Here is a 25931-nt window from a genome sequence, read left to right on the forward strand (position 1 = left end):
TCACAAGCCATAATGAGGCCCAGCCAGGCTGACAAGCACTGCCTCCTCCAACCTGGGGGCTCCGATCACAAGGGAGGCTTTCTCTGCCGAGCCGTACCTGGGTGTGCTTGGAGACCCAGTGCCTCAGGACGTTGAGCACCCGGTTGGTCGCTGCTCTCCTGATCACAAACTCTTTATCGCTGTTCCTTTGGTCAGGCGGGAAGCCTGCACGGCAAGGAAGGTGCATGAGTTAGCTTGGCCTGCCCAAGGGTCTGGCTGTACAGGGCCCAGGCAGGATCAGCAAGGGGCCCATAGATTTGCTGGGTCTTGCTGGCCTGCCCCGACCCTGCCCCTGGGAGGAACCTTGGAAGAGAGCCCCAGCGATGGCCTGGCCTCCTCCCCAGAAGGTCCACAGGACCAGAAAAAGGGAGGAACCACCCAGCCCAGAGGACCCTCCCTCTTCTCCCACCTGGGCTGGCCAACGACATTCTGCGGTACTTCTCTTTGGTCGGTGTACCCTCATTGGCTCCTGCGGTGGCAATGGCAAATGCAGAGGCGGCCGAGAGGGCGCTGCTGCGGCTGTTCTCCAGTTCCCGGCAGGAAGTCATCACCACTCCGTTGTTATAGGAGAACAAAGGGAACTCTGTATCGGGGTGAGACCATTTATGAGGACTGATCCGCTTCCATGAAGTCTCTCCAGTGGGCTTCCCCGTGAGGAGCAGGAGCCACTGCTGACTTGGGAGAAGAGCAGCCCAGACAAAGGGCCCACTTGGTTCCCACAGTCCTGATTTGGAAGAGACCCTTTGCGCCACAGAGGCCAGGATCAGCACCACCTGCAGGTACTGCCTGTTGCTCTTGCACTTATTTTTGCTAAGAGTGAAGATGTGCTTCCCTTGGAAAAGGCCATCCCAACCCCTTCCCCACGGCTTCTGTATTTACCTGAAGAGTTCTTGCCTCTGACCGGTTTCGGCGTGGTCGGGGACTTGGTGGGTGATGCTTCTGGGTCTCCCTCCTCACTCTGGGTTGCCTCAAAGGCGGAATCTTCTCGGGTGGACTCTTCGGAGCCTGGTGGATGAAGCGGCAGCTTTATACATCTCTCCCAAATGGTCCTGACCAGGTGAGTTGGGGGGGGAGACCTTTGAAAGTAAGGTGGCCTGAACCTTCCATGCTTATTGGCTTCTCTGTGGTTTCAAGAGATTTGGCCAAGGATCCAGGATAGAACCCATTTGCCTGGGCCTGTTCAGGTGGGGGAGTTTGCCCAATCCCCCCTCCAAGGACTTAACCCAGGCTTCCAGCAGCATCCAGGAATCCAAAACCTGCGCGGTGCCCAGGTCTGCACTGGAGAAGGCTGCAGCCCCAAACCTCTGGGTCTTCACAGGTTGGCCCTGTCTCCTGTTTCGGGGGGGGGGTTGCCATGAATTCCTGCTGTCACATGTCTCCTCCAGGGGGCGCCTCACCTGGCACCTTCCCATAAACCCTGATGGGTGAGGGAAAGAGAGGGCTCTATGCCCTGAGTTGCTCTTGGGCTCCTTGACGGGCGGAATGCAGAAGCTGACACCCCCCCGGGCCTTCTCCTGGCAGAAGCTGGCCACGTGGCTCCTGACCACCCATTCCCCCCTCATGCCAGAACCTACTTACCTGTCTTGTTCAGCAGGGCTTCCTCTGCCTTTTCAGTGCTCCCTTCCCCCTCATCAGGTATTTTATTGGAGTAGCTGCTGGACACGTAAAGCTTGTTGATGTCCAAGGTGGTTTTGCTGAATGGTGACATGGAGGAGGAATACATACTTGCATAACCATTGGAAGAGCAGCTCAATGCGGCCAGTTCCAAGGCCTTCCCACCTGTGATAATGGGAATGTTCAAGGACAACTTCCTTCTCCGGCTTGGGGAGGATGACTTGGTGATAGACAGAGGGGGTGGGGAGGAAAACTTCCGGTTGGCACGTGGAGACTTTGGTGGCTCCCCATAGAGGAGTTTGGTATTCTGACTGCTGGCAAACAAAAGCTCCAGGGACCTGGTGGAACACATCCAGGAACAAAGCTGTTTATCACTGTGTAGCATCTCCTTGCTTCTCTGTGTTGCATCTCTTAACGACACAACTGCCTGAATTTTTCAGAAACCAGATGACTTTACATAATCTCCCAAGAGAATAGTGTGGGCACCAAATCCCATTAGAAAAAAAATTACTCAGAATGAGGTAATTCAGAAACGTGAGGTTAAGGGCCACCATTTCCCCCAGGTCTGTTCTTGCCATGAGATACAGGCGAATCAGCTGAATGGAAGTTTGGTTGGAGAGGATCAGGAGCTGAGGTCAGACTCAAGGTGTTTTGGATGAGGCCAAGACCCCTCCCCAAAGGTCTGCGCTTTGATGCACCATTGCTACATCAGCAGAGTATCTTTTATCAGCACAGGCAGGTTCTATGTTCCCCCAGGCCAGAGGCAGCCATGCAGTGACCGCCTTTCTAAGCAAAGGACTGTAATAGGCCGCAGCATACTGGACGCTGCTCACAAAGGGTGGCCCGTCCATTGAGAAGCCCCTGGGTGGGACTCTGCTTACGCCAAACAGATTTAGGGCTTAAGAAGTTGGCCTGGTTCTCTTGGTCTCGGGGGGAATTTCTCTGCTGGGCCTTGAGTAGCCAAAGTCTGTTTCTGGATTTTTGAACATTGTCTTATTTATTCCTTACAGAATCTCTGTTCTGCCTTTCTGTTGAACATTCAAGGTGTCTTAAGTACAACAATAAAAATGGGTGCAACAAAAGAAGCACCTGAAAAGGACTGGATGATTCAGCTCTGGATCCTTGATGTCTGAAGTGAGGGAGCTGATGAGACGTTTTCAGTTGCAGCTCCAGTGCTCATGGCCCCCATTCCTCAGGGATGTGAACCTGGCATTGGCTGTGAAGTCTTGCCATCAGCAGGGAAAGGCATTTCCCTTTCCCCAAGCAGACCAGCACTAGTGTGAGCTGGTTTTCATGAGGTTTTGGATCATGTTGCTCTGCTTTATATGGAATTTGCCCTGCCTCTCTCTGGGAAATGATCTTACCTGGCATTTGAGATGGTTATTTCTTGGCCTGATGTATGTCAAGAGGTCACACATAGCCAGGAGGCTCCTTGGTTGCTCACATGTCCCACTAAAGCAAGACACCTCAGATACCCTATAAAATGTCCCTCAGCCCAGAACAGAGCTAATCGCTGACTGCTCTCTTTCTCCATGGCTGCTTTAGGGTTCCCAGGCAAAGAGGAGTTTCAGGTGGCCCTCCTTGGCTTCAGCAGCCCGCCCGCTACCCCCTCCTCTCTGCCTCACTTGCCCATTTTGAGCTCCACCCAACAGGCTTGCAAAGACTCACCTGGCAGGAATTGCACTGATTGGCTTCTTGTAGATTGTGATCAGCTTGTCCAACACAGTCATAGCCGTGGTGAAGACCCGGTAGGAGTGCAGGAAGGTATTGAGAAAATCAATGCTTAGAAACCTCAGGTCTGTCAGTCTTTCTAGGAGGCGCCCCACGCTGGCATAGCGGATCTGGAGGACCTTGCAGGAGTTCATGGTTTTGCTGAATCGAATGTCGACATCATCGCAGTACAGGCTGGTATCTGACCTAGAAAATTAGGGTGGATGGATAGAGGCACCATAGCAAATCATGCTCACCTGTGGCAATTGTATCTTTGCAGGTGACATATAGAAGCTTACCAGTGTCTCTCTGGCCTGAACCACCAAGAGTTGGAGAGAAAACTGGGTGGGATGTTTTGGCTTAGAGCCCAGGTGCAGAACCTCAGCATCCCGAAGAGATTGCCACCATTTTAAAGTGAGAGAAGGGGGAACAGGTCTTTCTAAAATGTTTCCATGCTACTTCTCTTTACAGAAAATCCCAAAGTGGTTTACAATATTATTAAATAACAAATAGCAACCCAGATATAGTTTATTCATTTATTTCTTTTTACTTGCGTTTACTTGCTAATGAAATCAAATCAAGTATAGTTTTTGCCCTGTCCTCATGTACTTCTGGAGTGCTGTGCACACTGTGCTATTTTCAAAACAGAGCACCTGACCAGAAATACTTGTTGTACCAACTCCCTGGGTTATGGGTGGATTTGTTGGCACTGAGGCTCTTCTAAATTTGGGGTGGCACCAAAAGTACCTCCAACAATTCTAGATGAACACAACTGCATTCCTTACTTGATCATCTGTGGAACAGTGACTTTTGAATTTTCTTCAAAGGCGTTCATCATGAGGCCATTGCATCGAATGTTGTCTACACACTGAAACACAGGGAAAAGAGGTTTCCAGAAACAGGGAGAATGGAAAGGAAAGCGGTTGTGCTCTGCCGGTTTTCCCAATGGATCGGGAGACACATGTGTTATTTTGCAGGTGTTAGCTCATTTGGTAACTACTTCCTCCTCCAAAAGTGATTCTTTGTCTTTGATTTACTCCAGAAGATGCCTTGCATGTTGAAAAACAGTGAAAAACAGGCTCGGGTCCTAACATCCCTAACCTTGACAGGAATGTTGGTGGCTCTTTGTAGTTCAACTCCTCCTTCCTTACCTGGCTGATGTCGCTGGTCCACGCGGCCTTCTCTTGCCTGGATGATGCCACAAGGATAATGGTGTAAGGTGCGCTGTCTTTAGGTTCCACCACAATCTTGAAGTCAAGGTGCTCTGCATCTTGCCCCGATCCTTTTAGTGTATATTTGAGGAGGGAGAGAAAGGATTTAAGAGGATCAAGTGTAGACTGGTCATGGGAAGAGAGAGGATGGGGAGAAGGGAAAGACAAGGAGCAAGCTGGGGTGGGGGCTTTAGCAGTCAGATGCTCATCTTGATGGAAAATCCTTTTGGTCTGAAAGGACAGCTTTGGGGCCTGAAAGGGCAGCTCCTTCAATATGCAGTGGTCCCCCTTCCCGCTGCTGGTGTGACAGGGGACGTGGCAGCTGGTGCTTGGAGGGAGGGGCAGGGGAACAGTTTTGCCTCCCCAGCAAGCCCAGGCTCGCGTTTTGCTTCGGAGCTCAGCTCCCCATGTCATGAACTGAGGCATGCTTTGAAATGACAAACCCTGTTAGAAGCCTTCATTTAGTGGTGGGAAAAGCCAGCGGAAAGCTGTTGGTCTCCTCTTGTAAGGGCCCTTGAGGGATGTGGTTGAATGGCCGGTCAGCCAGCCCTCTTGCTGAGGCAAAATAGGCCTGAATCAGAGCCCTGCTTGGATAGGAGATCCTTTGGACTCCCTGCTCCCAGGTATGCCTATCCTGAGCGCCCTGGGAGAGGGACCCTAAATCGATCAGGCTTATGGAGGGAAAGGGGCGGCTGGACGAACAGTGCTGCAAGTGCCAGAGAGGACAGCAGGGAGTGGGGAGAGAGCAGGGGGTGGCCTTAAGGGCTGGGTAGAGATTGCGGGGGTGGGCGGGGGGCGTGAGCAAAAGTCTGCTGCTGGGCTGGGCTGGGCTGGGCTGGGCTGGGCTGGGCTGGGCTGGGCTGGGCTGGGCTGGGCTGGGCTGGGCTGGGTGGGAAAGGGGCTTCTCCGTTTGGTACATACGGTCCTCATCCGTGCTTTCTGTATCTTCCACCAGTGTGCAGTCAATGAGTGAAATCACACCGCCATTCTGGAAAAAGCATGGGGATGCCTCTCATATACCACTGCTCCCAAACTCTCCGCTACACCCCCTCTGTCCCACAAAAGAGAAACTGCTCGTTCACCCAATGGCCTCCACCAGGGCACACACGCCATCGAATCAAGGCCGTGGGGGAGTCCCCCTTGCCGTGCAGTAGCTTCAATACGTATCGTGTGACCTTCAGTCTTGGAGGCTGGAGAGAGATGCCCCTCCCTGGCGCCAGAGAAGCCTTGCTGCTTGATGCTCTGCCTCTCTCACCTTCGTCAAGTGAAGCTTCCCTCCAGAGCCTCGAGTGCAAATGATCAAGTGCTTGGAGAAGAGGAAGCACTGCCTCTCACCCTCCTTCCTCAGGGACAGGGAGCCCAGGCGTCCACGCGTCACCTTCCCCTTCTCCGACATCGGCACTTGGATGAGGGACCCTGTGGGAGAAGACGCACTGCTGCCACAGTGCTTGGTCTGGGGGACATCCGCTCCTCTCAAGCACCACATAAAGGCGGCAGGCAGTGCAGACCCGGGTGGCAGCTGGTGGTGGGGGACACCGTGCAACTGAAAACGATGCCCGAGGGCTGTGGATTCAGAGTGGGTCTGCGTGGATGGGCGAGGAGCATGAGAAGCACAGGACTAAAAGCTTCCCACAATGGTCCCGCAGGTCAAGAGTGCAAGTGCGCCGACCCTCCCATGTGGGCTTCCCAGCTGTTGACATGCAACAGCAGACTTTGTTATCAAAGGAAAGATATAGCTCACCTAACTAGTAGCCCTCGTGAGCTTTTCCCCCATGGATTAATTTCATGCCCTTTAAGGAGAATGGTTGGTCGTTCCTCATTTCTGGGCAATGTTTACAAGGCAGCCCAGGAAAGGAATCGGGTCACTCCTTGGGGTGGAGTGCAGATTCCACAGCTTAAGTAACCCTTGTCCTGAATCTCCCAGCCGTCAACTTCTCTGGACAAGCCCCTGGTCTGGGGTTATCTGAGCAAGAGGAACAGCCAAGCCCCTTTTGGAACCGCTCTAGTTCTCCAGGGCGGCCCTTTCCTGGAACATTTCCAGCTCTTTCCTGAGGTCTGGTGACCAGAGGACAGAGAAAGCTTCCTCTGCAAGGCTCCCTCCGTCCCATGTGCTACCTTGTCTTACAAAAGTCTGGCTGGTGTCCAGGAGGATCTCACAGCCTTCAATAATCATCCGCTCAATCGCCAAGTTCTTCCGAATGTTTTCTGTTTCACTGACTTCATCGTGCATTATCCTACACAGGAAGAGATCAGGGTCAGCCTGAAACCAGAACTTTTCTTGCTGGGACTAATGGACAGATGACTAGAAAAGACCTTTGGATGATGGCTTTTGTACATGGATACTGCAGCACGGTTATTCTATATGCACAGAGGTGGAAAGACTCTGAAATAGTCTTCAGGAGGAATCCTGAAGATGGCAGGATTTGCAGAAACGGCCAGATTGACTTGCTTGATCGGGGAAAAGGCAACAACTACATTTCTTAGTGACTGGACATTAGAAAGGGTAGAATATGGAAAGAAGGGATCCACGATTTAACTTTAGAGTGAGAGGATAAAATATAAATGCATTTACTGCTGTAAAGAAGATTGGAAGCTGCTACTTCATGTCTTTTTTTTCTTTTCTTTAATTTCTTTCCTATTTACCTATCGCTTTTCTATTACTTGTCTTTTTTTCTTTACATTTGTAATGTTTTTACTTTGAAAAAAACTTCTTTAATAAAAATTAATTAAACAAAAGAAAGGAAGAGATCACGGTCAGCCGATCTGACCAATGGCTGAGCGTTCCCACCTTGTCGGGGCTTGCTGGACGCCCGTCTGAGACAGCAAAGAGCTGACAGAGAACGGCCGAAGCGTTGCACACACGGACGAACACTAGCCCGGGAGCAGCCCTTGGGGTTCCCGCTGCCCAGAATCCCCAGAGGCAAGGGGGGCAGCTCTTCTGCGCCCTCCCCTCAAAGGGAAACCGGGGGGCCACCGGGCCCTCTTTGGGGTGAGCGAGGACGAGGGGCAAGCAGCCGTCAGCTCTTTGAGGGAGCTGAGCTGCAGTCGGGGATGGGGCTTGACCAGACTAGTGCTTCGTACAGTCTGAAGGTCTGCAGAAAGCATTTTCCCTCCCTGAAAGGCATTTGGGAAGAAACTTCTCCGCATTTCTAAAATAACATATGTTGCCTTGTCATTATCTGCTTCACACATCCTGTACTCGGTGTCTCTGCTTAAGTGCAGATGGTGGCTTATTTTTCCCAAAGTGGTAATTATACAAAAAATGTGAGAAATTCAACATTCCTTAAAGATGATGAGATCTTCATATCACGGGGGAGCCGTTTCTCGGATCAGCTTCACCAACCTGGTGTCCTCCAAAGACACTGAATTTTAGCTCCTGGAAGACCAATGCCTGCAAATTATGGGAACTGTAGTCCAACCTATCTGCAGGGTACCAGCCAGGAGATGGGTCTCGGATGGTTGTGATTGCGTTGGTGTGCATACAACGCATAGCTCTCATGAGGATCAGCACCAAAACTCTGGGCAGGGTAAACAATTTCAGAGGAGGAGCACTTGGGGTCAGGAGCTGGACCATGACCCCTTCCCGACTATGGAAATACACGTGGATTTTAATGTCCTAAAAGGTACTGTCAGAGGGTTGCTTCCTCTAGAGAATCTCCCAAAAGTTTTGTTCTGCAGCTCAGAAAGTGAGGCAGAGAGTAGGGCGGGTTTCTTTGCGATGGGCGCGGAAAGGGCGCTGGGGGTGCCCGCAGTTCAGCCTCCCCCCTCCCTGCGAGGCAGCAATCGGCCCTTCTGACCTGGAGAGCTCCTCCAGCTTGGACTTGGCGTAATCCAGGCTGTTCCGCTCCACGTGCTCGTGGGGTGTGTGGGCCAGCAGCTCATGCAGCGTTAGGATGTACCTGGGGATCTGGGTGAGACACAAGAGAGAAGACAGCCCAGAGACCAAGTTGGTGTTTTGCCTTACCCAGACAAGGCAACCCAAACTTCGGAGAGGTCCGCTCCAGTTTGGCTGAAGCGTTTGTCTCCAGTCTCCAGCCTTCAGTTCAGCATGTCCAGGATACTTTACAATGGCTAAAAATGTGGATTTCTCCAAGCACCCATGATGAGTTGACTGGCTCGTATTAGTGTCTACGTTGCCAAACCTCTTGACCCTTAGACCCTGCAGCTTGAGGGGTTCAAAACAGCCTCACCTGAAACATGGGGTACGTCAGGAAGGTCTCCAGCGTGCGCTCTTCACAGTCAGGTTTGGCCTCATAATGCTTCAAGAGCTTATCAAAGTCCCGGTTCTGCTTGCAGTGGGCCAGGATCTGCAGGCTGTACTGGTGATTCCGCACAAACTCCTGGTAGATGTTGAGCATTGGCAGGAGGATGTCAAAGAGATCCGCTGCAGGCAGAGACAGGTGGGCACTTGAGCAGCGGGGCTGGGTGGGGAGGGCAGGGCTGGGAGGCAGCCACGTGTGTCCGCTGCAGAGGGGAGGCCCCGCTTGCCCGGGCAGAGCAAATTTGGTAGAGGCTCTGACTGAGAATACAGGGTGCTATTCCATCCCGCGTGTGTCCGTTCACATCTCTTAAAAATCAAATTGTGGGGCGGCTATTAGGACCAGGCTTGTAGTGAGGAGTTTCAGGTGACCTAATGCCCTCCCAGCTGCTCTTTGGGCTGATTTTTCCTGGGACCCTAGGCAAGGTGGAGAAAGTGAACCCCCACTCCTGACGTGCCACCGGCCCAATCCGGATCCCTCTTTCCCAGTCCTGTAGAGACACGACATGGGGGTCACTGAACTGGTTTGGGCTTATGTGAGGAGGGACAGATCAGGCTTCTGGACTGGGGACTGCCACAGTGGGGGCAGACCACCTTTCTAGAGGAGGGGGTCTAAAGTGCCCTGAGAACCAACCCTGTGGCCCTTCCTATTTTACCACCAACAAGGTAATGCTGAATAATGCCCCCTTCCCAGGGAGCCCTGCTGAATTTGGAAGCCGCAAAGAAAGGAAAGGAAGGGGAGAGAAACCTAAACAAAACCCATCACGAATCCCATCTCCTTTTTGAACCCTTTCTTCAACACTGTTGCAGCAGAATGGGGCGAGGGCGGAGGGACATGCAAAGGAACCAGACGGGCAGATGGCAACCTGGGCAGGAAACCTGGGGGGCAGTCGTTTTGCTTATCAAGTGCAACATATTCAAAATCAGGACAGTGACATCTGGCAGTGGCTGGAACAGGCACAGCACAGGCAGGCCAGATGGGGATTAGCCAGAAGAGCAGCGAACTTCATGCCAGCATCGTCTTCTGACCGATTCAAAGATGAAAGCATTTGGACTCAGCAGCGTGCGCAGATTCCTATAGCCCAAATGGCACCGTCTGCATAAAAGGGGCAGGTAGCCCCAAGTCTGGGGGGAAATCCAAGATTTGTAAAGTGCAACAGATCCTACACTCCTGACTGGTGGCAGGGGGAATCTCCCTTCCCAAAACCAGTTCAGGGTACACTTTGAAACCCTCAGTTTGCCTGAAACGGCAGCCTGGCCACAAGGAGGGGGAATGCAAATGGAATGGTGAATCCCCCACCCACCGCAGATGCCTGGAAATCAGAACCATATCGCTTTGCTGCAGGTCCTACTTGTTTGTTTTAATGTAGAGCAGAATAAACAACAAAATCCGTTACACTCACCAAGCACCAAGGTTGGCCAGCTAGAGATGCGTGCTTTTAAGCCCTGGTAGAAGATCTGGTGTAAAAACATGATGGTTTCACTAAAAGAGAAAGAGATATGGGCCAGGAAGTTAGGAACTGGAAACCAGGCACAGGAGGGGGGTACATTTGGTTCATCACCTATGAAAACTCATTTTGCTGCAAAGAAAATGTCGACTGCCCACAGGCTTTTCATTACCACATGGCAGAGGAGGAGGAGAATAGGACTGTTTTTCCTCACTCAGCTCTTCTGAACCAAAGGAAAATTATTCCCAAATCATAAAGACCGGGAGAGCATCACCTGCTTACTAGCAGAATGTTACAAACAGATTCAGCGTGTCACAGATTAACTGATCCTTTTCATCCCGCTTACAAGCCTCCACAGAATCATGCGACCGTAGGCTCGGAGAGGGCAACTAAAGCCGTTGGTTCCAACTCCTGCTTTGTCCAGGAATCCAGATAACGATCAACTTCAGAAAGCAGTGAATGCTCCACTTAAGTACTTCCCACCGCCTCCATGACTGGTTCCCCTGTCAGATGGCTCGTATGTTTAGGAAGTTCAACTGGAATCTGCCTTTCTGGAACGTAAATCCATTATTTCATATTCTATCACCTTGGGGAGTGATAGAGGACAAATCTAGGCCTTCTTTGGAGAGATCCTCGCGAGAGAACTATCCCTTCTCCATCTCCCCTCCAAAGGCTAAACAGTTCAGCTCCTCCAGACAGACTTGGAAGGCCCTAGCTGAACTCAAGGCCCTTTTCTGCTCAGCCTTGATTCCCTGCTCTCAGATTCCTGAGGAAGAGACTGTCCTCCTTAGCTCTGGACAGGAGTGGGGCACATCTGGCAAAGCTGCTGATTTTTTAGAGCTCTCCCTCCCCAAGTTCTCTCACCTGGCTTCCCCGTATTCTTAAAAGTCAAGAGGCAGAGCACGACCTGAAGGCAGGCATCCAGTTACCTTGTCTTTGGAGAGGTTTCACAACCTTTGCAGGTGACATTAAAAGCAGTGGCTTTTCTTAGCCAGATTTGGTCCACGTTTATTCCAGCTCACCTGTTCAGAAAGATGCTGCTGACATCATCATGCGTGATGGGGGGCTTTTTGGAACTGGCAGCCATTCTCAGCGGGCGCAGGAAGTTGTTGACAAGGATGTGCAACTGCTGCACATACTCCGCCTCGGCTTCCAGCATGCTGAAGACCACCTGGTTCCTCTTCCGCATGCTGTCAGCATGAGGGGAGCGGATGTAATCCTGGATGATGGTCTTCCACTTCCTTCTGCACAACCATCCCCGGAGAAAACTCTGGACCTGTTTTCAGAGAGGAAATTATTGCCTGTCAGATGCAAACCCAGATATTTCCTGGAATCTATTATCTGGCAGTCAGATTCTTTCCACAGGAAATCTTCTTCTTGTTAAATGTCTGTAAATTATTTTTCTTTTTTGAACATTGATCCTCCAAAGCCTTGTATTCTTTTCATCAACTGTCTTACTGCAGTTTATGGTTCTGTGATGGTTCAGCATCTGAATAACATTTAAGCTTATACACCTCTCCATGGCTTTTGAGGCCAAAATTTTGTTCGTCACCTTGAATCTTTTCTGCCAATATTTCTAAGGCAATGATCAATAAAAGGGGAGAAAGTGGGAATCCTTGCCTAGCGCCCTTACTTATTGGAAAGTCTGTGGAAAGGGCTCCGTTGGCCATCGTCTTTGCCTTTTGCCATTGATACATACTTTTAACCCAGGCTCCAAATGCTTCTCCAAGATTTATGGTCTTCAATACTGCAAGTAAAAGTGGCCACTGCAGGTTATCAAAAGTTTTTTCTCCATCTAGGAAGATTAGTGCTGCCTTTTTCATTATTATTAATATAGTCTATTGTAGTAATTATAAACTTGCTGTTGTCCTTAATGTTCCTCTCTGGAATATAACCTGTTTGATCAATATTTCTTTAGCCATTAAGCTAATATGGTTGTAAACATTAACAGCTTATATTCACAACAGAAGTCTAACAAAATTTAAGCAAGAATGGCTTCCATACGTACTATATATTATGCAGCAAGGCAAATACAGGTATCTGGAGTATGGTTTTTAAAGGGAAAGAACTGACTAAAGAATTGAAATCACACCAAAAAAATGTAAATGTCTATAAATATTGTACATTAGTCAGAATACAATAAAAGGGCAGCTGGAAACTAATATTTATCTACAATGTTTTTAGTAGTTTTGTCTTCTTCTTTACTATATTTTTAAGCAACAAATAGTGGAGATTTTGGCACTTTGCTCAGACATTTAAATTCTTACTTACATTGTTAAAATAATTTAAAATACTTAAATGTAATTTAAAGTTTTTATGATTATTTTTTGTTCACTTACCATTGTATTTCTGTATCAATTAATTTTTTTCTTTTCTCCTTTTGCTTGATTGTTCACTCTTTTTTTTTCTTTTAGAAATTATTAATAAATTTTAAAGAGAGAGAGAACGCGCGCAAGGGGTAATTCTTTTCTATCAGTGATTGGGTACCCTTCAGGCTGGCAGAGACATCTGGAATTGGGAGGGGTTGCCAGACTCTCTGCCACAGCATGGCTGTCATGCAGAAAAGGACTGGCCTACGCCCAAACTCACAGGCACCATCAGGAGGACTGGTCCAAAGCATTCCTGAGCAGAAGCTTGCATTTCCCACCCATCCTCAGGATGCTTTCTTACCACTTCAGCCGCCTTGACCTTTTGAGTAAAACATTAGACTGCAGCTACCCCATTTTCAATTTCTAGGAACATGAGTGGGGCTGATGTGGGGCCAGAAGCATTTTTAAAAATCGAGATGATGCCAGGGGCCAGCGTTTGGTTTGGCTCCACAGCAGGCCAGTTTCTATTTATTGGTTTCGTGACTAAACGATCCTAAGGGGAAAATCAAGTCATGTGGCACAGCAAGTCTGGTGCTCACTCCAGAGGTACACACTGGAGGCCACAACTCCCAGAGCTCCACCAGTGATGGGAATGACTGCGTAAAGCAGGCCAGCCCAATCTTCCCAAATCAAGAGTTGCACTGGAAGGCCATGTCCTGGAAGTCTCCCATGAGATTCTAGTAGAGAAGATGGCAAAAGGTGGGCTGGACTACACCACCACTGAATGGATACAGAGCAAGTTGAACCATTGTGCTCCACAAATGCTCCTAGGGCTGGTTTTAGGCAGCATGTTCCCTGGGGGCTCAAGCCCTTCACCATCACCCGGACTGAGGATGTGACTTGAAGCAGCGTGATGGACCTCCCAGGAGCTGCTTTCCACCGGGGACTTCTGAGATGTTGCTGAGTTTGTGCACTAGGGAGGGGGAATTTGGGCTTCCGGACTCTCAGTTTGTGAGGGCGTCCCTGTCCCTGGGTAGGTGGTCTGTTGAGAAGGATGTCTGAGGCTGTTGAAATCCCCAAAACCTTTGTATTAGAAGGTTTGGGTTCTTCCTGAATGGCCCTGGCAGGATGAGGGTGAGGGGCCACCTTGGGGGAACTGGATCTGGGTGGGCAAGACAGAGCGGGGCACATGGGAACCTGAGCCTGGACCACACAGGGAAGGCACTTTGGCATCTTCAACTTCTCCCTCCTCCCCCACCCTGCCCCCAGGTCAGTTCTCATACTGGGAGCTGGGTTCCCAAGGGCTCCAACTGCTGTTATTTATCCCCACCCTGTCTGTAATAAGACCTTCCTCGTCCAGGATTTGATTACGAATGAGGGGGCAGACCTAGCCTGGGTGGGGGAGGAAGGAGAAGTTCCTGCCTTGGATATCTGCCCACCCAGTTGCAGGTCTGGCATCAACTGCAGTTCTTGGGCAGAGGAGGGTGGTGGCTGTTGCCTTCTGCAAGGCTCTGTTGGCATCAAAGGTGCCACTCCACAGATAACCAGATGTGAGGCCTTGTGGCGCCAGTTGGGCTTGCTGCTTTGTACTACTCCCCCTGCCACACAGTGACACCCCTGCCAGAGCTCCTCAACCTGATTCCTGAGGCGGCAGAGGAGCTCCTCTGTCTGCTAGCATTCCCTCAGCAAAGGTCAGGAGTGGGCCAGGATTTCGTGGCTGTCATGACAACCTTGCACCTGACCCAATTCACCAAGGGTCCAATGCACATGGCAGATCACACATTAGATCTGATTTGAAAGTGGAAAGCACTGGAATTCACCCCTTGTCAGGACAGATCACTCTCTAATTGTTGTGGTGCAATTCCCCCTCTGCAGTGAGGAAGGACCTATTGGGTTGGTCCACTCAGATGCCTAATGGATGCTGTTGGTTTTCAGAGGGCTCCTGAGGAGTTTCCCAAGGATCTGCTGAGCAGCTTGGCCAAGACTCTGGTTGCCCTATGGAATAAAGGGCATCTGAGGCCACGTTGCTCCAGAGCGGGCTCTCCCTGCTGCAGCCCGTGGATTAGAGAGGAGCTCAGGGAGATCAAGTGGCAGAGGAGACACCTGGCATGTTGCTGGAGGAAGTCCCGTATCGTGTCTAACCAGACACTGGTACGAACTCAAGCCTGAGTCTGCACATTGGCAATTCCAGTTGCAAAAGAGAACATTCATCACTCGTTTTGTGTCTGCCAAGTGCTGCCCAGTGGCCCTTTCTAAGGTGCCTCGTTCCTTTTTAGGGAAGGATGTTAGCTAGGACCGTCTGAAAGGATGCTGCAAAGAATTTTTGGTGGGCAAAACCACTCAGATCCAGGGTAAGCTGGATTCCAGCTGGACAGTGGGGTCACGTCTTATGAAATGATCATTTGAGACTGTGAGTCCTGAGGAAGTGAACAGAGCCCTCGGCAGCGTTAGTTCTGCCACTCTTCAGTGGAATCCCTGCCTCTTGGATGGATTAAGGCCTCTGAAGCGGGATCCAAACAGTAACGGGGGGGGGGTGTCTCTCTCCTCTGGAGGCAACGGTAGGCTCCCCTGCTCAGGAAGCCTTCCCAAAATCCAACTTTTTTCCTTGATTTTGATTAAAGAATAATAAAGCAAAAAGAAAAAACAATACAAATTTAAAGAAAAAAGAAAGTAAAAGCAAAATTATGAGTATATAGAAATGAAAAAAAAGACAAAGAAAAAAAGAAAAAAGACATAAAGTGGCTTCTGATCTTCTTTACAGCAGTTATAAATGCATTTATATTTTACCCTCTGTCACTAAGGTTACATCATAATTTCCTTCTTTCCATATTCTACCCTTTCTAATCATCAAACCCATAAATCACAAGCTCATTTTTTTCCATTTTCAGCAAATGCTCCATAAAGGGTTTCCAGTCACCCCTCAATCCAACTTTGGACAATTATAACCCTGTTTCCAACCTTCCTTTTCTTGCAAGAAAGTGGTAGCCCTACAACTGCAAGAGGACCCCAGAGGAAGCAGATTATTTGGACCAGTCAGGATTCAGGCTTGGATATAGCTTGGAAACGGCATTGGTTGTGCTTGTGAGTGACACCTGGAGAGTTCCGGGGACTGCAACCCCAGTCCTCCTTGATCTCTCAGCAGCTTTGGATACCATTTACTGTGACTTTCTTTTGGATCATCTCTGCAGGATGGGGAGGGCCACTGTTTTGCAATGGTTCTCCTTCTCTGGTCAGCTCCAGTTGGTGGTGGGAGAAGAGAGATCTACCTGGAGACCTCTGCTCTGTGAAGTGCTTCATGGATTTCTCCTCTCTCTACACCTCTTTAACATCTATATGAAGCTATTTTGGGAGGTCATCCACTAGCACAGGGTTCAATATTATCAATATGCTAATGTTACCCAGCTTTGCATCTAGTCCCTGGGTCGAACAGATGATGTGGTGGAAGTGCTGACCCAGTGCTGGCCTGGAGTTTGTTAGGGTCTGGATGGGGAAGAATGGGCTCCAGCTGAATCCCTCCAAGACAAGGTGACTTTGAATTTGTGGACCTAACAATTCCAGGGAAATTCCATCTTTAGCTTTGAATGAATTTGGGAGTTCTAGACCCACATCTCCTACTTGAAGAACAAGTGGCAGATTTGGCTAGAAGGGCTTTTACACTGTTACATCACCTGGATTGGGAAGCTCTGTTTACAGTCACTCATGCCCTAGACATTTCCTGTTTGGGCTACTGTAACACACCCTATACAGGGCTAACCTTGAAGAACAGCTCGAAGCTACAGCTGGTGCAGAATCTGGCAACATGGGCAGTAATGGGAGTATCTCAATATACTTGGAGGACCTTGTTGCACCGGGAAAAAGTTATCAATTATGGTGTGACTCAAGGTGCTGGTCATCTCCTTTAAGGCCCTCCATGGCTCCTGGGCCTGCTTATCTAAGGGACCCCCTCCTGTACTCAACTGCCTGTGCAACTCCCAAAGGGATTGTCATCTGACAGGCCCTCAGAGGTGGGCATTCCTGGTGGTCACCCCCCCTCCCAGGGGGAATTTGATCACCCTCATCCCCCCTAGTCTTACCTGTACATGGGGTTTCTTGAGGTCTTTTATGTTTATACTGCTATTCTCCTAGAACCTGCAGGAATGAGCAGCATGCAAGCAATGTAAATAAATAAATAAAGTGCATTAATGGCTCTGTGCCAAGCTGGAATTGTCAAGGAATCTGTTCTCTGTTCTAAGCCCTGTCATGATAATAAGCAACTTGGATGAGGGGTTCAAAAATATAATTATCAAATTTGCAGACAACATAAAGATAGGGGAATAACACCCCCTGCCCCCTTTAAAGGACAGAATCAAAATTCAGGGGGGCCTTGACTGTTGCAACAATTGGCTCAATCCAGCAAGATGTATTTCAATAAAGTGGAATGCAAAACCCTATATTTAGGTGGGTAAAATCAAAGGCACAAGGATAGGATGGGAGGTCTATGGTGGACAGGAGTAATGCAAAAAAGAACTGGAATGTCTTGGTAGATCACAAGCTGAACATGAGCCAACACTGTGATGCAGCTGCAAAAAAAGCAAACATAATCCTAGATGCACCAACAGACATATATTGACAAGATTAAGAGATATCACTGTTCTTTCTATTCTGCAGAGGTGGAACTACACCTAGAATATTCAATTCAATATTCACTGGCCAATATGATAGGGCACCTGAAGGAAAAACCTATGAGGAGCAGTTGGGAGGTTTGGGAGGTTTGGGTGTATTTAGCTTGGAGAAGAGAAGATTGCAGGGAGACACAAGAGCTGTCTTCAAGGCAGCTGAAGAGCTGTCGTATAGAAGAGGGGGCAGACTTGTTTCAAACAACAAGACAAGAAACCAAAGGTTTAAGTTAGAAGGAAGCAGGTTTTAGGTGCACATCCCAAAGAACGTCCTGCTGGCCACCAGTGGAACAGGCTTGCTTGGGAGATGGTGGAAGTGGATGGATGTTAGTCAGAGATGCTGCAATAGTGGGGTTGGAGTAGAGGATCTCTTCCAATATTTACCTTCTACGATTCTATGAAAGATGGGGCAGGACCAAGAGTCCCAAGACAAGAGTGGACTGAGCAAATGAACAGAGTCGACAGGAGTTTGGTAAAGGAGTTCAGCGGAGGAGACCAAGAGAAGAATCATGATCTCTAGTGACTCGGCACTAGGAGGAAAAGAAACCGACGTGCACACCAGACCTGTCAGTGTGTGTGATGGACACTGCCTGATCAGGATCAGAGGGGTGGCAGAACAATTTTGAGACTTATCAGATCCATCTCCTGCTAATCCATGTGCCAAGAGCAACGACAGCCTTACAACCCCAGAGTTGGAAGGGCCATTTGGGCCTTTCGCTCGGTGCAAGAAGTCAAATTAAAACCGCTTTGACAGATGGCTTGCAAACAACCACGGAAGAGAAGCTCACCCCTTTGCTGGATCCTTAGTTCAAAGTGCTCTTACTGTTAGGGGATTGTGGGAATGCTGTAGACATACATCTCTGACCTCAGAAAAGTATTTGGCATAGCAGGCTAAATGGCAACCCAGATAGGGGTTGGCTGGTTTAGCATGACAATTAAGGGGATACAAACTGAAAATTGTACCCAAAGAGCATCCTCAGTTCTTCACCCAATTGGAGAAAGGTATGGAATGCAGCGCTGAGAAGTTTTCAATATTTTGATGGATGAACAGACAGAGGAAATGCTTACTGACTTTGCAAATGTCCCTAGATGGAACAGCTAATAACCTAGAAAGCAGAAATAAACATAAAAATAAACTTGGTACGTTAAAGGGATAAAAGTCACGAAGCAAAATCAAAACAGACAAGTACAGTTTCTCATGTTGGAAACAGAAATCAAATGCAGAGGCACCAAGTGAGTGACGCCTAGCTGTGTAATGGTGCTTGTGAAAGAGACCTTGGAATAGTAGTTGACTGCACACTGACTGTAAGCCAGTAGAATGATGTGGCTGCAAAAAGGCAAATGACATTTTAGGCTGCATCAACAATGTATAGTTTACAAATCATGAGAAGTAACATTTCCAGTTTATTCTGTCTCCCGTTCTGGGCACCCCGCTTTAAGGAAGATTCAGAGAAACTGCAACAGGTTCAGAGAAGGGCAATGAGGATGACCAGAAACTATGTCTGTGAAGAGGAAGGGAATTAAATTAGCCTCGACAACAGAAGACTCCAGGGGAACAGGACAGCATTCCTTAAAAACCTGAAATAGCAGCACCCAGGAGATTGAGGCTTTTCCGTTGTATAATGCAGGACACGGGGACATGGATGTAAACTAACGGGAGGCAAGAGTCATAGAACCCAGGACCCAGAGAAGTGTGGTTCCTGCAGAACTAACCACAAGGGGAAGTGGGTTATAGATAGTTAGGGATTTACTGCGAGTTCCCTCTCTGTCTTTCCTCTGCCTGCTCTCGGTCTGCGAGATCTCTGCCTGCTCTTCTGCTTTTGTTCCTAAGACACGTGCACAGAGCTCTGGCTTTCTGCCTATCCCTATAATGTATTTCCTCCATAAATCTTCTCTCTGTGGTAGTTACAACCTGCTTCCCCAACAATTGCTCAGGTAAGAGGCCCACTCTCAAGAATGCTCACAAATGCTTTCCCTCCAACCATGGGCTCCCTTTCACTGAAGGTGTTCAACCAAAGGTTAACAGCCATCTGCCCCTGATGCTTCCTGCACTGAGCAGAGGGTTGGACTCAATGCTCAGTGGCCCTTTCCGGCTCTGATCGTAGGACCGCACGCAGAGGATAACACATCCCCCGGGAACCCAAGTCCCAGTCTGGAAGCACACCAAGATCCAGAATGGCTCCTGAGGGCAATCCCTTGCAGCTGTGACCAAGAATGCTTTTCTGGAGGGTTTTGGCCAGCTTTCTGGAGAATGCAGGGCCGGACTATGTGTCCTTTGAGGACATCCAAATGGGACTTTGGAACGTGCTCTGGGCCAGTTACACTTTGAGAACGTGTTGTAGCTATAGAGGCAAGAGAATGTTGTTACTACCTGGTACATTAGGAGAAGTTTGCCTCATGCCCTATTAATTCCAGACTCACTTCCAAACTCAAGGTATTGCTAAAGCCTCTGTAGTTCGGCCCCAGGAATCAAAGGAAGGGCCGTGAGGGCCATCCAAGCGCGCCTGGTCCTCCTCTCCAGCTCGACCTAAGGCTGATGGGCAACCCAGTATCCAAGAAGCTCTTTCTTGGGAGGCCAGCATGGCCCCGTTGGGCTCGGCCCTGAAGTGGCCACTGGAAGGATCTGTATAAAGCTCATTCGACCTTCTGAACTGACTAGCAATGGGGGCCACTGCTTTGGGTTTGTTCATGTAAACTCCTTTCTGGTTGCCATACAGAGCTGCCAGCGGGCACTGAAATATGAGCAATTCCCACCCAACCCCCAATATATATAAACCTGCTTTTTGGTATCTTCCTCAGCTCATACTTCAGAGGTTGCAAATGGGAGTCTTTGGCCACCGGCCTGGCCCATCTCCACAAATCTCGGCACAGAAAGACCTACACTGAGGGGGCTGAATCACCAACCACATGCAGCACTCTTGGGCCGCAGACAAGGCAGCTGCCGCTTACAGGATCCCATCCCCCAACGCAAATGAAAACCACACGATGACTTCCCAAAAGGGAAGCAGCACAAAGCCAGCCTCGGGGGCCCTCTGAGCAACCAGGGAGCAGGGCGGGGCCAGTGTGGGTCTTCCTTCTAGACGCCCCTGGCCCAAGTTCAGAAATCAGGGCAGTGGGCCAGCAGCCACAGAGACCCTGGCCCAGAGGCATTGGGGCAGCTGCCAGCGGGGTGCTGGGCTCTCCTGCAGCTGCTGGGTGGCGGGTCATGGGCGAGAACTGCCAGCCTGATCCTGCGGCCCACTGGAAGCGCCCATCCTGTCTGCCCTCAAGGCCGGCCAGGTGAGGGGGGGGCTGCCAGCACGGGGCCCTCCAAGTGTGAGTGGCTGCTAGCCAGTTGGAAACTCTGATCAAGCGCAGAGGAGCCCTGAAAGCACCCTCGGGGTCTTTTCCCAAGGTGGGAGGTAGGGGTAGGATGATGGGCACCTTCTGCTAGGGAAAAAGTGCCCCCCGAGGCATGTGTATGCTGGAAGTTTCCCTCTGGGCCCGAAAAAGGGAAAGAAGGATTCAGGAGCGGCCCACCTCTTCTCACTTCCTCCCCCGTCCCCGCCCCAGGGGCAGCCCTGTCATCTTGTGGCAGAGCTGGGGGCAAATGCATGCTCCTTGCCTTCTTGATCTTCTTGATGTCAATGTCGTCATCGCTCGGCACATTGGCCTGGTTGGACTGAATGCGCTGGTGGTCCTTGAGCAAGGCTGCAATCTGGCAGGACACAGAAGAACAGAAACAGGCTCAGGCGGGACACAGTGAGGCCCCTGAAGCGTCTGGGGCTGTGTTCTCAGGACAGATTCCAGCCCGGCTCTGGGGCCCCTCTGCATCGCGGCATGAGTGATTTTGCTGGATCTGCTGGGGTGGATTAGTTCTGAAGTTCATGAAGCGCTCCGACTGATGAGGACTAGGAGCTCGCCATCCAATTTAAGGTACCATTTCATGGAAACGGTTTTAATGAGAGGCCTCAGGGGGAGAGCCTCTCCTTCTCATTCTTTTACCAGCCTGTGGTCCTGTGGCTTTGAAAAAGGTGTGGAGCAAGAAGGCCTCCCGCGGGGTCTTCCCACCCTTGTGCTTGGCTGGCCCCCCAGTGTCACTCCCTGCACCTGCCTTCCTGACAGACAGGGCCCATGCAGATGAGGTGGGGCTATGGTGGCTTCCATCTGATTTAATTTACAAAATACTTTTAAAGAATGGTTGCCCTCCAGTGGGCTATTAGAAGCAGTTTAGCAGTTTAGGATTGTGGGATTTGGTGATACGTGGGGAATTATGAACACAAAACTAGGAAAGGAAGAACTATAAACTATTCATTGTTTTTAATGAGTTGTGAGCTGCCCAGAGTCCCCCATTGGGGGGGGATGGGCGGGGACAAATCAAATAAATAAATAAATAAATAAATAAATGGGGTGTTTTAAATCACCACTGTAGCGATAGAGAACCCTGCTTACAAGATGCGAAAGGATCTATTTTCGCTCCCCAGAACTGGAGCCCCTCAAGCAGTCTGGGAGACGCTGGTGCAGCGCAGCGCCAGAACAAGAGCGAGTCGCGCTGCCGCCGTTCAGGCTACGAATTAGGGGAGAGGAAGAGGTTGCCCTGACAACCGGCCTACCGGGATGCTATTCCTACCCCCCCTCCCCGCCACCTTCGCCGGGCCGGTGGCCGGCCAGGCAGAGACCAGGTGGGGGGGGCACGGCACGGCACCGGGAGCCCCGCGGCCTCCTCTGCGGTGATCGGGCGGGGGGGGGGGCGGTTGTGCGAAGGGGCTTCCTCAGCCGGCCCTCCTGCGGCCTGGGCTGGGGAGGGCAGCGGGGGCGGCGGGTTTATGCTTTGACTAATAACATTTCTGTACCTTCTGGATGGGTCACCCAGACAAAGTTAAAGATAAAAAGCGAACGCAGACATTAAACCTGACAGTGTTAAAGCAGCGCAGTGTTAGGACAAAACCAGAATCAAATCAGGAGCGGAAACGATGGCGCAGGACGCTCGACTGGCGCTGCAGCCAGAGCTCGGGAGGGGGTCTGCTTGCGGGGCCGGGGCGGTTCCGCACCTCAGCTCGGCGCGCTTCAGATTTGCTCTTCCGCCCCAGCCGGCCAACGGGGCGTTACGGACCTGCTGCTGCGGAAGGCTAAATCGGGGCCTTTGGCGTCGCTCCGATAATCCTCCGGAGCTCACGTGCATTCAAAACGTGGCCCTTGAAGGTCCTGAAAGACTAAGAGAACTTTTGGGCCTTTGGGGTAGTCCTGCAGCTTATTTACAGCTGGCAAAACAAGCCATCTTGAGAACAAGACAGAAGCCTCCGTATGCAGTCAGGGCAATCATCTGTTTGCACAGGCATATAAAGGACCATTTGATCTGCACTTCAAAGAGCATGAATGGAAGAGCAGCACAATTTGAATGCAGAAGCTCCATAATCAGTCACAAACGTTGAGATTATTGTTGGCTTGGTATTTTAAATAACTATCCCACTTTTCCTATAGTCTTGTACTGTGGACTTCCAGGCTGAAACTGGGTTTACAATGTAAGCTGTCAGAATAAAGGCAAAGGACATTTCCAGATACTATGGAGCGAGCTTTTTCTAAAACCCTTGTCCTTTTCACTTCCAGACGAATTTAGCAATGTTTTTGCTATCCATTGACACTACAGTATGTCTACCGTTTTGGTCTCAGGAGCTCCACAGAGAGGGTCTTTTGGGTTACAATGGTTTTCAACCCAGGAAGCCCGTTTTCAGGACCTGCACGGCTGTGCCAATGCCTTCAAGTGGCCTTTTAAGGCACCTGGTGCCTCTCAGCCTGTGCTTTCCATCTGCATCATTTGCATCACGGAGCCTCCTGCTGGCAGGAAGCCTCCAGCTTGGAGGAGTTTGGCCAGTGCCTCCAGCACGTGAAGCAGGATGGGATGACGGAACAGTGCTCAAAATAGCAAAATACCCAGTTCCCTCGCCCTTCGAGCAACCGGCAGCATGTTGCGAGGCTGGGCTCCATACCTCTGATTTCAGGCGCTCTGTCTCTATTTCTCCATCTTCAATTTGTTGCCTGAGTTGCTTGGCAACTGTTTTCTCTGTCTCCACAATCTGAAGTAAATGGAGGTACTTCTGCATTAAGGCTTCATGCTCTGTAGCAAGAGTCCCATAACTGTGACAAAGACAGAGGGAGCAGTTAAAAAGTTGCTCTCCTTCCTGCCAGCTCTGAAACCCCTTTCGGCCTGGCACTCCTCGCACCCTCAGCCTCACCACCTGCACAGCAACCATGGGCCCCCAGATCAAATTGTTCCCGCTGGGTAAATTATCTTGCATGTGCTAATTCAGTTCCAGCATCTTTGTTGATGAACTGCTGCCACTAAGAAGTTTTATGGGATCACAGAATAATTTTAGAATAAGTGGGTTGGAAGCAACCTTTGAGACCATCAAATGCAGCTCCTGACTCTGTGCAGGAATCCAAACAAAAGCAACTCTGTGAATGGATCTCTAGCCCTTCGTTGAGATAGCCAGCACATTGACTTCCTTCAGTGATTGGCTTTGCAGAGGTAGCTATACAGCAGGAACAGCTTCTCACCTTCAAGTGTGGCTAGAAAAGCCTGCATCTTGGAGGGCTGCTCTCTGCTCAGGTCATCCTGGGCTCAGCAGAGAAAGGCCTGGCTCGGAATAACGCCACTTCCTGTGTTTCATCTCAAAAACCATCTGGCTAAAGGAGCCCAACTGACACGGCCTGTCTAGGGTCCACAGCAGGATGGGGTTCTGCTGTGGCTGAGGACCTGCTGCCCACCAGCCGCTATTCATCTGGAATTTCTCATCCAGTATGCAAGATTTAAGGGCACCTGAAAACTATTTTCTTCATCCCAAAGAAGGGAGAAGCTTAGTTAAAGGGATCTCAGGGACCAAGGAAAGGGAGGGACGGAGGGAGGGAGATAAATATTGGTGAGTAGCAGTATAAGGCAGCTTTGCATATTTAATTAACATTCACATTTGGAATTTAAAGTACTGCAGTGATTACTGGAGCTCTGTAGGGATCTGAAGGTGCAGACTGCACATTCTGCTTTGTTGTGCTTCTCCTGCAAAGGGGCCCCATTTTATACGCCTAGAGGCTGAGCCAAAGTCCAACTATGTTCCAGTTGTTCAAGACAATCAGCCTATTGGCTGCTTGCGGTTGCTTGTAGACCCAAAGTCTACAAGCCCTGATGGGGAGAGCAAACAGGAGGAAGAGAGGCGCGACCAGAAAAGCCGAACATTTTGAGGCGCTGCTCGGCCACGAAAGGTGAAAAAGCCATTCCAAAATAGCCGCTGTTTGCCAAGAGTGCATCCTAAGAGCATAAGGGCCCGTTACGGGGAACTGAATGACAACGTTTTACTAAGTAAGCCGATGCTGCTGCAGGAGGAATACAAGGCAGCGAGTTTCTTAGGAGCAGAAACACAGGGAAAGCTAATAGAAGTTTGCCAGTGGGATTCACCGGCAGGGTTCCAGGGGTAGACCCCTGACCCACCGCCCCCAAAGTGACAATATATCCTTGGCTAATCTCTGAGGTTATGAGGAGAACAAGACTTAAGAAACGTAAGTGCAGATAAACATGACTTTGAAGTTGTACCTTAAATTTTTTGTACTAAATTTATATTACTACCTGAAAACAATCTGACATATTTTGAAACGTATAAAATTGTAGCAGTATCAACGGCGTGTACAGTAACCCACCACTCTGGTCAGAATGACGAAAGCAGTGTCTCGCTGTTGCACCGTTGGTCACCAGCTCTGCTCCTTGGGGCATCGGACTTTGTGACACAGAGGGAAAAGGGTGGGGCTGGCATCATGGCCCTCTTGCTGGCAGCATTTGGAGAAAAGACAGAGATTCGGAGCAGGGAGTGGCCATTCTTAAGCTCAGAGCAGAAGGTTTATCAGATCAAACAGTGGAGGTGCGGCAGCAAGAGCTGGCACAGACAGCAGCTCTTTATCAAAAAGAGACGAACCCAAAGAAGCAAGAGACAGCTAGGAGTAAGAGACACGAAAGGCAGGCCCTTTCGCTGAGCTGACAAAAACGTTGAGGCCCTCACCGAGAAACCAGACTCTGAACTGCCGAGCAAGAGGCCCTTGAAGGACAGGAGGGAAGCAGCTGTGCCCTGCCAGGAGAAGAGAGGACTGATGGTTGCTGGTTCATTACTACAAGGATGAAGACTTCCCAGATCCAAAATTATACTTTCTGCTATTTCATGTGAAGATAAACAATTCTGTCAAGAGCAGCTACAGCCGTTTCATGATGGACTTTGAACACCGAAGATGGAAGGTTAAAGTTCCAAGGGATCACATAATTTTCTCAATCATCCTTCCAGTAACTGGATTATCAAATACTTGGCAAGGACTGATAAAAATGGTGAAGTGTGGTGAACTTAAACAGGAGGACTTCAGACCAAACCCTCGAGAGGCAAAATCTACAGTGAGAAGGTCAATAAAGACTTATGAGCTGTAGATAAGTTTGCTGTAATGGCTCTATTAAAACACTCCACGAAAAACCAATTAATTATCTCTAATGCTAGAAGTATTTGCCTTACTATAAGAGGGCAAATATGATTTAATACTTGTAGCAGAGACCTGGTAAGATGATTCCCATAACTGGAATATAACAATCAAAGAATACTATTAATTAAAAAAGGACAGAAATAATAGAACGAGGGAAGACCTTTCCCTTTATATCAAAAGTATCCACATGTATTCAGATATCC

General features: G+C 49.7%; 1 protein-coding gene across 1 annotated transcript in view; it reads right to left on the reverse strand.

Annotated features, from left to right (window-relative positions):
* Positions 1-25931, reverse strand: part of RASGRF1 (Ras protein specific guanine nucleotide releasing factor 1) — a 57123-nt gene that overhangs the window by 13578 nt on the left and 17614 nt on the right. Inside the window, exons 3-18 of the mRNA XM_025170852.2 lie at positions 23211-23358; positions 20849-20941; positions 11303-11556; positions 10236-10315; positions 8765-8958; positions 8372-8481; positions 6690-6808; positions 5830-5990; positions 5496-5562; positions 4515-4645; positions 4149-4231; positions 3322-3570; positions 1618-1991; positions 919-1044; positions 449-622; positions 98-204 (exon numbers count right to left, since the gene is read on the reverse strand). Of these exons, the coding sequence (XP_025026620.1) occupies positions 98-204; positions 449-622; positions 919-1044; positions 1618-1991; positions 3322-3570; positions 4149-4231; positions 4515-4645; positions 5496-5562; positions 5830-5990; positions 6690-6808; positions 8372-8481; positions 8765-8958; positions 10236-10315; positions 11303-11556; positions 20849-20941; positions 23211-23358 (2470 nt within the window). The remainder of the gene's footprint in view (positions 1-97; positions 205-448; positions 623-918; positions 1045-1617; positions 1992-3321; positions 3571-4148; positions 4232-4514; positions 4646-5495; positions 5563-5829; positions 5991-6689; positions 6809-8371; positions 8482-8764; positions 8959-10235; positions 10316-11302; positions 11557-20848; positions 20942-23210; positions 23359-25931) is intronic.

The sequence above is a fragment of the Python bivittatus genome, unplaced genomic scaffold (assembly GCF_059951505.1).
Source record: "Python bivittatus isolate LINGU-HERP-01145 unplaced genomic scaffold, Pbiv_v1 ctg000210_np1212, whole genome shotgun sequence".
NCBI lineage: Eukaryota > Metazoa > Chordata > Lepidosauria > Squamata > Pythonidae > Python > Python bivittatus.